The sequence below is a fragment of the Rhamphochromis longiceps genome, linkage group LG20, assembly GCF_057381845.1.
Source record: "Rhamphochromis longiceps isolate RC_006_pf linkage group LG20, R_longiceps_female_GT1.1, whole genome shotgun sequence".
Lineage (NCBI taxonomy): Eukaryota > Metazoa > Chordata > Actinopteri > Cichliformes > Cichlidae > Rhamphochromis > Rhamphochromis longiceps.
Genome location: NC_140576.1, coordinates 22,038,986 through 22,051,824, shown reverse-complemented (window position 1 = coordinate 22,051,824; position 12,839 = coordinate 22,038,986). Strand labels below are relative to the sequence as shown.

The 12,839-nt window shown below is 40.0% G+C and overlaps 2 protein-coding genes across 2 annotated transcripts; both read left to right on the top strand.

Annotated features, from left to right (window-relative positions):
* The first annotated feature begins 858 nt into the window (after nucleotides 1-858).
* On the top strand, nucleotides 859-2,852 carry fam110a (family with sequence similarity 110 member A). The gene has a single exon (XM_085393193.1). It carries the CDS (start codon nucleotides 860-862, stop codon nucleotides 2,138-2,140), a length of 1,281 nt encoding a protein of 426 aa, XP_085249319.1. The 5' UTR covers nucleotide 859; the 3' UTR covers nucleotides 2,141-2,852.
* A 1,147-nt stretch (nucleotides 2,853-3,999) lies between these two features.
* On the top strand, nucleotides 4,000-10,546 carry mfsd2al2 (major facilitator superfamily domain containing 2a-like 2). The gene is made up of 13 exons (XM_085394332.1): nucleotides 4,000-4,101; nucleotides 4,731-4,850; nucleotides 4,923-5,047; nucleotides 5,139-5,265; nucleotides 5,985-6,063; nucleotides 6,154-6,305; nucleotides 8,656-8,746; nucleotides 9,188-9,309; nucleotides 9,429-9,512; nucleotides 9,635-9,718; nucleotides 9,789-9,901; nucleotides 10,140-10,283; nucleotides 10,375-10,546. Exons 1-13 carry the CDS (start codon nucleotides 4,000-4,002, stop codon nucleotides 10,544-10,546), a joined length of 1,515 nt encoding a protein of 504 aa, XP_085250458.1.
* Nucleotides 10,547-12,839: the final 2,293 nt, after the last annotated feature.

Here is a 12,839-nt window from a genome sequence, read left to right as displayed (position 1 = left end):
TTTAGCCCGGCTTAGGCTGGAATGGCAAATATGTAGAGAATTTGACTGTTGGATGCAGACTGTTCAAGCAGCATAGTCCATATGCACCTACAGGATCTTAAGTATGCACAGAAGAAGTCTGACCTTCACTATTTATGGACTTAAAATAGTAGGCTCCTTTTTTTCCCCAACATTAATTACTCCACAGAAGCTTGTAGTTGGCAACAGGCTGCTATATTTAAAGATGAAGAGTCATTGTTCCCCTAGCAGCTGTTGGTGTGTGTGATCTGCTCTGTATTCCCTTCAGACAATAGCTTGTTGACAGCTGTCCTGATCCACCTCCCCATCACCCCTCACACACACACACTTGTATCACTCTTTTCACAGCCTTTCTACTGACTGAAAATGAGGTTTTATTGTGTGTTTGTCTGCGGAGAGATGGATGACTGCGAGTAATTGTTCGGATCTCTCTGAGATGGCAGCCAATGAACTTGTTAGAAGCATGGGGCTTCAGGAGAGCGATTGGCTGCAGTTTGAAATAAGTGGGAGGGTTTGTGGTTGTAGAGTCTTTGTGAAGTTTTGTAGCTCCACACAAGTTTCTGCTTGTGTTTGAAGGTAAATGTTTTCTATTCACTGGTCTTTTATTTTGTTAAGCTGCTTTTCTTCTAATTTGACTGACACTGTTTTTTCGCAGGAAGTCCAAATGTCAAGGAGCTAGAGATCAGCTGACTTACCGAGGTTGAGTCACTTCAAATATGCCATTAAGGTGATCATGAGAGAACCATACGGCCACATAAACAGAGGATAACAGTGAGGACTAAACAGATTGAATTCCAAGGTGGCTCGGGAAGTGGACAAGGTACGACTGCCTGGCCACAAAATGCCTGTGGAAACGCTTCAACACTCCGTGAGGCAACCAACAAAGACTGCTGTTGCTCCTACACCCCCACGGTTGCGACCCAAGGGGCCAGTGGGGCTAGATTTCTACCAGAAGTACCAAAAAGCTGCGAGCAGACCAAAGCAGAGTGCTGTGGAAAGGCTGGAGGCAGACAAGGCTAAATATGTCAAGAGTCAGGTAGCTCTTACCAAGCAGCAGCCAGTCAGGCCTCCTGAAGTGCGTAAGCCTCTACGCAGCCCCAGCTCTGCCCTGTGGCCCACCAGAAAGACCGCAGACCCAGCAAAGACAAAGCAGGAAGGATTACAGCTGGACATGGAGCACCTGAGTAACCTCATCAGTGGAGTGAATGAAGCGCCACGGTCCGGTGCAACTGCAAAGCCAAACGACAGTAAACCTCCTTACTGTGCTGCAGCTGTACACAATTTTCACCGTCCTACTCCTGCAGGGGCACAGCAGAAAAAGGAGAAGCCGTGTCCGCCTCCACGTCCTGATAGGTTAGTTGCAGCTAAAGTAAGATTAAAAGCATCTGACCCTGCCAACGTAGAGAGCACGAGCTCTCCTGGGCCTCCAGCTGCAGCGACGGTACGGAGAGTGGATGTCATGCCTCAGGCCAGCCCTGTGAGGACAGCAGGCAGACGACCTCAGTTAATTCGACAGCCCCTTCAGCCAATATCTCTACAGTCTCAGTTTCGACCCGGCCCAACTGCTTCAAACCTGCATCTCTTTCTCCCTAGAACAACACCAGGTCATTCTCCTCTGAAACCTGTTATTGCTCAGTCAAAACCTGATACCTCTTCTACTTCTCCAGCCGAGACCCCAGTTCCTGCCACACCTACACCAAGCTACCCTGTTATACCTCCTCCTTCCCCAGCAATTACCCGTTTGTCTTCCACCAGCTCCAGGAAACGCCCTTCTCTAACCCGGTCTAAGTCGGACATGAGCGACAGGTACTCCCGAGCTGGGACAGAGCTGGAGCGCTTCTTCAACCTGTGCGGCTTGGACCCCGCAGATGTGCAGGAGCTGACTGGTTCTAGCTCTGACATTGTTTCCATGGCTCGTTTTCGCAGCGCGAGCGCTCCAGGGTCCGAGTGCGCGGCCTCTGGCAGAGAAGACGAGGATGAGGAGGATGAGGAGGAGGCTGGCAAAGCTGCAAATCGTGTTCCCTACGGTGTTTCTGTCATTGAGAGAAATGCACGAGTGATCAAGTGGCTCTATGGAATCAAGCAGGCAAAGGACAACTCGACAAAGAGCACCAATTTATAGGCTGGTTCAAGTCATTTATAAGCTTTGTATTAAAAATAAAAATGCCAACTTTAATATTTTTTAAGAACTAACTTGGATAAGACATTGACTGATGGAGCTCCATTACTAACCTGTTATTACACTGAAGAGTGTTTATTAATGGGAAAGTATAGTGAGTTTGTTATATCTCTTCTTTTTCACCATACTTAGAAAATGTGAGCCACAATCTTTGTTCTGAAGGTTTTTCTTGTGCTATTTTGACTTTTCAATGCTGTATTACTTTTGTGTGTCACAGCCAGGCTGTCTGGCAAAGATGTGACATTTTCATTTAAAAAAAATCACTTTGTGCTGTAAATGGCTGCCATTAAAGAGAAAATGCTGCATGAAAGTTGTTTAGTTCTCCCTGTTATGTAGAGAATGCAATGCAGATACACATCTGCAGGTGATGTATGAACAATAATTTAATGGAAAAAAGTGAGATTTCAAACAATTGGTGCACAGTTGGCTTCTAACACTAGTATTGCCCTCCCTTGGCAGACAACCATTTAGCAGACCTTTGGCATGGTTGTCCACCACCTCTGAAAACTCCTCTGATGCAAAAGCCCTTCAGTTTAAAAGGTTTGAATCTTCCATCTCTGATTTCAAAGCAATTCCTACCCAAAGGTATTTTGATATGTAGAATTCGCAGTTGTGTGAATAAACAAAAGGCATTAAAAACTATCTTCTACAAAAATGTCATTACTCTGCACCAATACATGAGTGGTATTGATTTCTTTCCTGAGATTATTTCACATTTGTGTCTGTTCTGCGGCAAGTTTTGGCTTGAAGCTTGTTTCCACCACTGAAACCTCTTTTTTTCTGCCATGAATAAATAAAAAAAAAAAATTCAGGTTATTTAAAATTTTGACATCATAATTCATAATTTAAGGGTGTTTTCTCAATTTCTACTTATTTTCTCCCAAGTTTAGTGAATCAAAATTGTGACATCAAAACCCCAAACTTTGACTTATGGATGGTAAAAAAAAAATGTTTCTTTCAGTTGCCAAAACAAATTTTCACAAGAAAGATCTGAAGAACTCTGACTAGTACTGGAAGAAGAAAAAATTATATTTGCTGATTTTCCACTGAACCGAGACAAATGTTAGGACTCATCTCTGTGGAGGAATCAATAACAATAACCACATTTGGTGCAGACCAATATAGACATTTGTTTCCACTATTGTAAAACAGATTTTGACAAGTCAAATTTGGGGGTTATAATCTCAAAATTTCTGATTAATATCTCAAAATGTTGGCTTACTAACTCAAACTAATGAAAAAATAAATAAAAAATGATGAGAATTAGTTTGAAATTTTGCCTTATTGTGGTAAATTTCTTTTCCAGTGATATAAACCACCTGACCTGACTAAGATTGTAAATATGGGTTTTACGTTGATACCCATATTTACAATCTTACCTGCATTTCACTGAAGCTCCACAAGAGGTCACAGCCACCCACACTACCTCACTCCAATACAGCACATCAGTACAGAAGTATACTGCAGTTACTGACAATGTGGTGAAAGCGGTGGCCTTTTTCCAGAGTCAGAGAAACTCTCACTGCAGCTGTGGAAATACAGTTCTGTCATTTTAATTTTAATATTTTTAAAACGTGTTCCACAAGTTTGCTGTTTCAAACAGATCTGCAGCACTGGTAGTTCTTATGCTTTACTGTTGAGCCACCTCATTTATTGTTAAGTCTGAGCAGCTGTACTGAATAAGAATACCCCTCTTCAAAACACAAAAGAGTTGTTGAACCAGAATCTGGTTTCAAACGGGTGGCATTCACCTGTGTGTGCAGGGAAAGCATTACATGTCCAGTGATACTCAAGTGTTAACAATGAATTGCCTTAAAAGTTTTTCAGAGCACTTCCAGACATTTAAAAGGATTTTATTCAAGCAAAACACAAGCAGGAACTCGTGCAGGAAAGATCAGCAGGGGGTAAGGACCATTTCTCTTTATTCGTAGAGTTTACATTCACATTCAAACCCTTCATTTCTTTCTCTTTTTTTTTAAATTATCTGTAATAGTGATAGCATTACAATTTTCCCTTGAATATTGTGATTTAATGTTTGCTGCAGAAGCTTGTTCTCAATTAAATATGTTAGTTTTGTCCTCTCAAACAAGCTTTCACTTGAAATCAGTGGCAGCTAGCTACTGTATTACTTTCAACACCGGTGTCAAAGTAAACTTTGTGTTTCCTACTCTATTTTTATTTTTTTCAACAACATTTTTAAGAAATTGAAGAAAAATAAAACAAACACGGATACAAGAAAACACAAAAAAATTACACAAGGTGCTTCAAAATATTCTTGTTTTCATAAAAAAAAATGAACCCTTGCATGAGTCAAAAATGTAACAAACTAGCACCCTTGTTAAATAGTGCTTTTGTTACGTTACATGGATTATAATCTAATTAATAACTGAAAATAAGACAACTGATATTTCTGAATTTATTTTAGTTTTGTTTGACACTCCCTCCGTGAAGGAGAGACTGTACATGAGCCAAATGAACTATTTGAACTAACCACATTCAGGATTTTCCTCCATCCTCTCTCTGGTTTTCACAGGACTCAGGTGGTATTCCTCTGGCCTGCAAGCTGTGTTATGCTGTGGGTGGGGTCCCACATCTGATTACTTCAGTAGCTATTGGTATTTCCTTGCAAATTTTCCTTCTGGATGTTGTAAAGGTAAAAGTTCAGTACTTTCCACAATATAATGTTCTATACTGCTTCTAATTTTAAGTGGGTAAAATATCACAGATGGAGGCCTTCTATGTTTCCATGATTTTATTTGTGAGTCGGGCCTGGGATGCTGTGACTGACCCTCTGGTTGGATATCTTGTGAGCCGCAGTAACTGGACGCCCATTGGCAAACTCACTCCATGGTTGGTTGAGCCACACATTTAACACGCATTTCACTTTGAATTTAGATTCCTGGTGCAGCACTGTGCTTAGCCATCAATCTTTATCTCACAGGATGGTTATTTCCACTCCATTTGGCATCTTGTCCTATCTGCTTCTGTGGTTTGTGCCACGAGGCTCGATGTCTGTCAGCGTGTTGTGGTTCCTCACAGCGGCTTGCCTATTCGAGTCCCTCATGACTGTAAGTTGTTGGATGTTCGCAGGCACAATCACTTTCATTTGTCACATTTCATAGGTAAAAGTTCAGCTTGTTGTTTGAAAATCAAGATCCTACATAAAAAGAACACGATATACTCGTTACCAAACAACACCTATAGCATAGACTGTATGATTAGTGAGGTCATGATACCACGCCTTTCCCCCTTCTCATTTTTGATATTGCACATCCTGGATTCCTCTTCTCACATCTTAGTCCCTCCCACCAGATATGCAGGCAAAAGAGGCAAGAAAGAGGAGGAGGAAGGTGTCGGGGTAACAGGAATTTAGTCAAATGAAACATAATTTTTTTGTTTTTTTTGTTGTTTTTATTTGGGCCGACTCAGACAACATGGCACAGTCTGACAAGATACAATACCCTTTTTTAAATCGCACACAGATACGTTGGACGGCATAAAGTTTGAAAAGACATTTGGACTAGCTAATTAGAGTCCTCTTGTTAGCGCTTAGCAGCTCAAGCAAGATAAACATTAGGTGGGATAACACGCAGGCAAAAAAATAAAAGAGAATTCTGAATTTTAGCTCAGAACGCTTGTTAGCTCTTTGGTCATCTTTCTGGTGACTGAAATTCATAGTACTCTGATCCTACTGTTATTTTTGCTCCAAGCAATGTCACCATGGCTACTGAGTTTCACACCAATGGTGAAGTGTCATTTGGCATCACATTTTTCTTCCTGTCAACAGTGCTACAACGTCCCCTACCTATCACTGAATATGTTTCTGGGAGGAGATCAGAGAGACAGGGACTCTGCCACAGCCTACAGTAAGAATATTGACTCATTTACATTCAGAAACCTCATCAGACCCCAAACTAAATGCAAAGTGTTTTGAGTTTCTTTACTTATTTGGCCAGGAATGAGTGTGGAGATGGTGGCAATGCTGCTGGCATCAGTAATTCAGGGACAAGTTGTGGCTGTGTACAATACAGAGAAGCAGGAGGCCTGCCAGGACCATGAAACACCTCAAAGCACGTCTTCACCACAGACTGCTTCCTTTCAACAGACAGTATGCTACTCTCGGGGGGGGGGGGGGGGCAAATACACTCTTCTTTATTTCCTGTTATATTTGGATTTTCATATTAAACATGGCCAAGCATATATAAAAGCACGTTCAGGCTTCAGATTGATCTAGACACCAACTGTTTTATCTACACCAGTTTTTTCTACTTTTAGCTCTGTGTGATGTCACTGAGGAAGCCCCTCCCATTTGCTGACCGATCTTTACAAACTAGCCAATCTGATTATGTCATCATCACACAGCCTCCTCTCACGATTGCCGTTATGGCGCAGCATTCTCGGTGCTACGGTATTCCTGAACAATAGGTGTTGGTATAGGAGGAGAAGAAGCTAACCTGGAAGCAAAGTTTTTTCCACAATGTCTCATCTTTTCAAACTGTTGCGTCATCCTCTTTATTACCTGCAACTCTCTGAGCTTCTGTACTGATTATCACTGAAATACCAGTAAACACTGAAATAATCGTACACTCGTGTCTCCAATCCAGCAGCAGCACAACGTACCAGGTTACAAAAAAAGGTGGACAACTGTCAGCTTGTGACAGCAAGCTGACAGTTGTCCATTTGATGTCAAGTCTGTCATAAGGTGCCGCTTGCCAGATATAAAAAGTTTGATTTTATAAAACTGTAAAAAAAAAAAAAAAAAAAAAAAAAAGGCAAAGGATTCTTTAACTGTGACATCAGTAAACTCTTTCCTGGTGAATTTACTTAGGAAAGCCTTAAAGCTATCTCAGTTGCTGGTTTTAAGGCTTAGCGAATACAATGTGATGCTAATTTTGTAAATGATTGCTTTTGGTAGTGTCCCAAAGAGTCATGAAGCAGTGTGGATGTCAGAACTTTTCATTGATAAGTCGTTAACCTAAAAACCCCGCAGTGTCAGTTAGATGTGCATCAGCAACAGAAGAAACTCCCAGCTTGAGGTTTCAAAAATGAGACTTAGCAAAACAGCTGATGGTGTCATGGTGGCCACACCCATCCAGTATATACAGTCTAGCTCAGTAAGAATAAAATAAAATATATAGAATAAAATATATAGCTGTAAATGAGCATATTAGGTCCCCTTTAATGTAAAATAAAAATTGTTCACCCTTTCATAGGACTCACATTTCATTAGTAGAGCAGAAGCTTTTTTTCTTTTTGTGCTCACATAGTTTCAGGGATATCTTGTTACCCTGTAATTTACTGCTCTTTGCTTGATGTATACACCATTGTTGTGGGGTTTCTGTGTGTCTGAGGTGAACTCACATTACTCATATTATGTATACACATCCAGAAATGCATACACTATTATATATTGTACATATATTTATTAGTTTCAGGTTGGCCATTCTTGTATTTTGCTCGTTTGTGTTGTTGTGTTTGCACATCTCTGTTGCTTGTGGGGCTCGCACACAAGAATTTCACTCGCATGTGCTGTGCCAGTGTGCCTGCACATGTGATGTGACAATAAAAAGTGATTTGGTGATTTGATTTGATATTATGGAGATATATGGGCACATTGTGGGTGCTCACTTTCATTGCAAATCCTCATAACTGAATCCATTACATGTAGAGTGACATCTTGATTAATGGTTAGAGTAAGTTTTTGGAAAATTGATTAAATTAAATTTAAATGTAAGTCTTCTGTTTCATGATTCGACATGCTGTGTGTTCAGAGATGCTATTACGCATTGGTTGAAACAAGTGGTTTCTTAAATTACCGTTGCCTTCCTGTTAGGTGAAAACAGTCTGGCCATTTTCCCTGTCCTCTGACATCAACAAGGTCATTTCACCTGGAGAACTGCTGCTAACTGAATATTTTCTCTTTTTGGATAATTCTTCAGAAAAACCTATAGATGATTGTGTGGAAAAATCCAAATCAGTTTCTGAAATACTCAGACAAGCCTGTCTGGCACTAATAACCATAACATATTTGAGTCACTTAAATTCATTGTTCTTCTCAATTCTGATGCTCAGTTTTAACTTCAGCAGGGCGTCTTGATCGTGTCTACATTCCTTAATATACTGAGCTTCTGCCATGTAAATGCCAGCTGATTATTTGCATTAATAAGACGTTGAGCAGGTGTCCCTAACAAAAGCCAGTGAGTCTATATCTTTACGTAGTTTGCTTTTTTTTTTTTGGATTTTATGTGAATGAGATCGACATCTACAGCCGCAAGCTGATTTGTGTATTTCACGTGCTCCCTGTAGAAACACCATTGCGCTTTTTGTGTTTATTTATAATGCTATAAAACAATTATTTACAGTGGAAAAACTTCTGTTTTTAAGCCTCTAGACTTTGTAGACAGAATAACATGCTTTGTTTAAAAGTTATGATTTCATGTGTGCATTTTGCCCCCCAGCAAAAGGCTTTCCTGACCTCAGCTATGATCATGGGTGCCTTGTTTTTCCTCTGCAGCCTGATTTTGTTCCTCGGGGTGAAGGAGAAGCAGGGTGAGTCATTCAGAGACAGTCAGCGTTCAAACACAATAAATAAAAGTTTTTTTGTTCTTGTTGAACAGCTTTGCAGAGGCGATCATGTTATCATGAGGATCTGGTAACAAATATTTCAAACCTTTATTTGTCGAGTAGGATAAAAAAAATGTTTTCATTTTCTTTTGCTTCGGCACCGTTTGTGAACAGAATAATAAACTTGTCAAAGCTTAAACTATACGTATAGACAAACCTTTGAACCTCTGAAGTGAACATTTTTTTGTTAAATGAAAACATAATTATGCTGAGTCAAAGTGATTTAGTTTGATATATGCATGGCATGGACAGGTGTAGCTGAGGACTTAATCAAAATGTAAAATTAGCCAAAGATTTTACTCCACAAACAGAGTAAAATCACGAGTCTGATATTTCACTCTTTTCTCTCATATGTTATATTCCCAGCCTCTCGCTGCTCTGAAGATAAAGTACGACCTTCCTATTTGAGCTCGCTGAAGATGCTCACGTGCCACGTTCCTTACCAAAGGCTGGTGCTGGGCTTTGTGTTTAGTACATTTGCCTTTCAGGTTCAACTTGTAATCATTTCTGCATATGGTTTCTCCTTCTTAATTCTGTTTTTATTCACTTCAAAGTCACATGTGAAACAATTTGTCCTTTTTTTTCTTACCATCTGTTTTGATCTCAGATGTCCTTGGGTAACTTTGCGCTGTTTTGCAGTCATGCTGCTGGGCTGGGAGCCCAGTTCCAGCACCTCCTGCTGGTTTTACTGGTAAGGTGCAGCTAACTTAACAGACTCTTTCACACCCTGCTCTGCTGCATGGTTCAGTAGCTTTCTGGCCAGTTTAGATATGATTTGAGTTCAAAATAGAAATTCAGTCAACATTTCCACAGGTTTCTGCCTCTGTAGCAGTTCCTGTGTGGCAAATAATTCTTCTGAGAATTGGGAAAAAGTCCACCGTTTTCATCGGATTGTCGGTAAGACCTCTGAAACTTGATGATAAGAGAAATGTTCCACACCTTGAATCCTCGTTTTTGTCTCTCCCAGCTCTTCATCCCAGCAGTGATTATAGTTGCCTGTGTTCCCAGTAACCTGCTGGTCTTCATGAGTATGTGCGTTCTGATGGGATTCAGTGTGGCAACCATATTCCTGCTACCCTGGTGAGTCAGCTCCCAGCCTGAACACAAAGTTTGAGGTCCTTTCCAAGGCCCCCTGTCAGATCTAATCAGTGTCAGAGATGAATGCGGTGCACATGAATCATTCATAGTCTGTACTCAACCCTGGCCAGTGATGACTATTCCAGAAACGATGTGCTTTGCTGACCAGCCAGAACTCTCCATTAAAACTGACATGTGGTTTTGACATGTGATATGTCAACTTGTTGTGTGTGTGCTGCAGGTCAATGCTCCCAGACGTGGTGGATGACTTTGCTGTGAGACACCCGTCCTGTAAGGACCTAGAGCCTCTGTTTTTTTCCTGCTATGCCTTCTGCAGTAAACTGACAGGAGGGCTGTCTGCTGGACTCTCAACCATGACATTACAGTGAGTCAGACTCCAGTCCACTCACTTCTTGTGTTTTGTTACGTGGGTACATCACTTGGTCTGTCACATTATGTGCTCTCCTCGTCTGCAGGTTTGTGGGCTATGAAGCAGGTGCTTGTAACCATGGTGACAGAGTGGCGACTGCTCTGATCGTACTGTTCTCGCCAGTTCCCATCACACTTTTGCTGATAGGGATGGTGTTTTTTCACTTCTACCCAATTAACGAGAGGCAAAGCTTGCAGCTCCGGGAACAAATCCAGTAAGAGGCTCAGACATGTCATCTTTGAAACAGCTACAATGGAGATTTATATCATTAGAAAAAGCATCAAATTAAGAAGTGAAAACAACAGCATTAAAAGAGTTGCTCACATAGATTGCCTATAAACAGAAGCACTATGCACAAGACACACAGAGAGGAGTAAAACTGAAATCATGGGAGAACCCTACAACAGCAAAGATGGCGGTAGAAATATAACTTTCAGAGGACAAAAATCTTTCTAAAATGTAATTGTTGGGCAAAATCACGTTTGACTAGTGATTTGACATTTGTCAGGATTAGCTGTGTAGGAGGCAGATTGCAGACCCAGATGCACGGGGTACACAGGGGTCAATCCTAAAGTGAGCCTTTAATGTCGGCTATTCTAAATAACAAAGCACCAACCAGGGAATACGATCAAGATATACAGAAACCACGAGGAACACAGAGCAGGATAACACACAGCACTGAAGGTCAATGTAACAAGGGACAAAGAAGACAGACAGGGGGTGAGGAGGAGAGGAAACAGCTGGAAGACACAGCTGAACTAAATCAAAATAACAAGACATGAGAGAATTAAACTAAAACACGACACCGAAGTCAAATGACTATGAAATCATAGCACAAAGTAACTAAACAGAGACAAACTTGACACAATGAGACACAAATGGGCAACTACACAAATAACCAAAGACTAAACAGAATAAACCCTAAAAGGGATATTGATAGCAAAACTCGGCTGAAACAAGGAACTAAGGCTCAAGAATTTGGACAAGAACAAACTAAGAACCAAATAGAACATTAAAATAATATGCAAACATTCAAAGTTCACAAACTGAAACCTCTGGGTTCAAAACCCAAGACCATGACATTGTTTATGTTGTGATGACCATTAAAATTAAAGATTATTTAATTAAATTAATTTTAATGCTTCTAAATAACATCCCAAGTAAATGACTGGAGATGTTTCAAGTTGTTTGCAATACTGGAATTTGTTATACAAGATGGACCAAACCACTGAGATATCAACTGCTGGTTTGTGAAGTCCACCACTGTTTAGTTTTGTGGGGTTTTTTTTGGTGTTTTTTAAACCAGATGTGAAGAGTGACTGTTTAAGAAACAAGCAACACCACACCATACAACTGCATATGCTTAAGGCACTTCTTCATTGGCTTTTATATACAGTTCACAGTTGCTCATTTTGATGAACCTTTGAAGCTTTAGTTTCAGCTCATTGTATCACAACATCTTAACTGATTTCATGGCAGAAATCTCAGGAAAAAAAGACTCTTCGCACATCTATTTTGTAAGACAGATGCGTAGGAGAAGGACAAACAGATCCAGCATTGCAAACAGACTCCCACACAGTTTAACTTGGAAAGATCCCTTTTTTCTTCATCAGGCAATATTATTTTTGACGTATATTTGACAAGTAGAACAATCAACTTAGATACCCAACATAGCTGATAAAATCATAAATGTTTAGCCAGACACATGATCAACCTCATTACATATATACATATTTAGATGTAAATAATTTTCAGCCACTTCATGTACAATATAATGAACAAATACATTAAAAAAATTAAAGGTAAAAAATGAAATCCCAGCAAAAAGTTAGAAACGTGAAATAATTTAGCTGCAAAAGAGATATCAAAAAGAAAAGAGAGAAAAATAGACTTTTAGCCATTAAGGTTGAGGTAAAACCTTAAATACTGAGTTCATAGTTGTCTGTTATAGCATGTTCACAGCAAGTTCACACTCACAGATTTAAGATCAAGTCAAGTCTTGGTGTTAATAAGTTATAAGTTAAGTTATTTTCCAAAGAGTTTCTTGAGAAGATTTTTAACAGGTTACTCTCTGAGCACGAGATGGTACAGAGGGAGTCGCTGTGCTCAGAATAGCACAAAGACCAGAAACAGGGAAACTGATATGCTAAGCTTCAAACAAACAAAAAGTTTGGGATTTATGAAAAACACAAAAAGATAAAATCTCAAAGGATAATTGTAATTTTAAAAAGTATAACGCAATAAACTGACTTTGTTGAGTGAAATCACTAAAGAGAGTTCATTTTAATATAAAGCATTGAGACTCTGCCCATATGGATTGGCCAGAAGGACAGGCAAATTCAATATTTAATTCAAGGGATTGTTGAACTCTCTATATGTTGCTTAGAGAACTGGAAATAGCTAGAGTGAATTATTGAAATGTGTGCAAGTACAATATGGTATTTGTACAACTCTAACAAGCTCAAAAGACTATGCTTGGTATGACCACCTTTGTCAAGATGGCCTGAACCT

What these genes read in the sequence shown, in the direction of transcription:
- fam110a (XM_085393193.1), top strand. Translation starts at nt 860, where the DNA reads ATGCCTGTGGAAACGCTTCAACACTCCGTGAGGCAACCAACAAAGACT.
- mfsd2al2 (XM_085394332.1), top strand. Translation starts at nt 4,000, where the DNA reads ATGAATTGCCTTAAAAGTTTTTCAGAGCACTTCCAGACATTTAAAAGG. An exon ending in GGACTCTGCCACAGCCTACA is followed by an intron (nt 6,064 to 6,153) that starts GTAAGAATATTG and finishes TTATTTGGCCAG; the next exon opens with GAATGAGTGTGGAGATGGTG. An exon ending in CTCTCAACCATGACATTACA is followed by an intron (nt 10,284 to 10,374) that starts GTGAGTCAGACT and finishes CCTCGTCTGCAG; the next exon opens with GTTTGTGGGCTATGAAGCAG.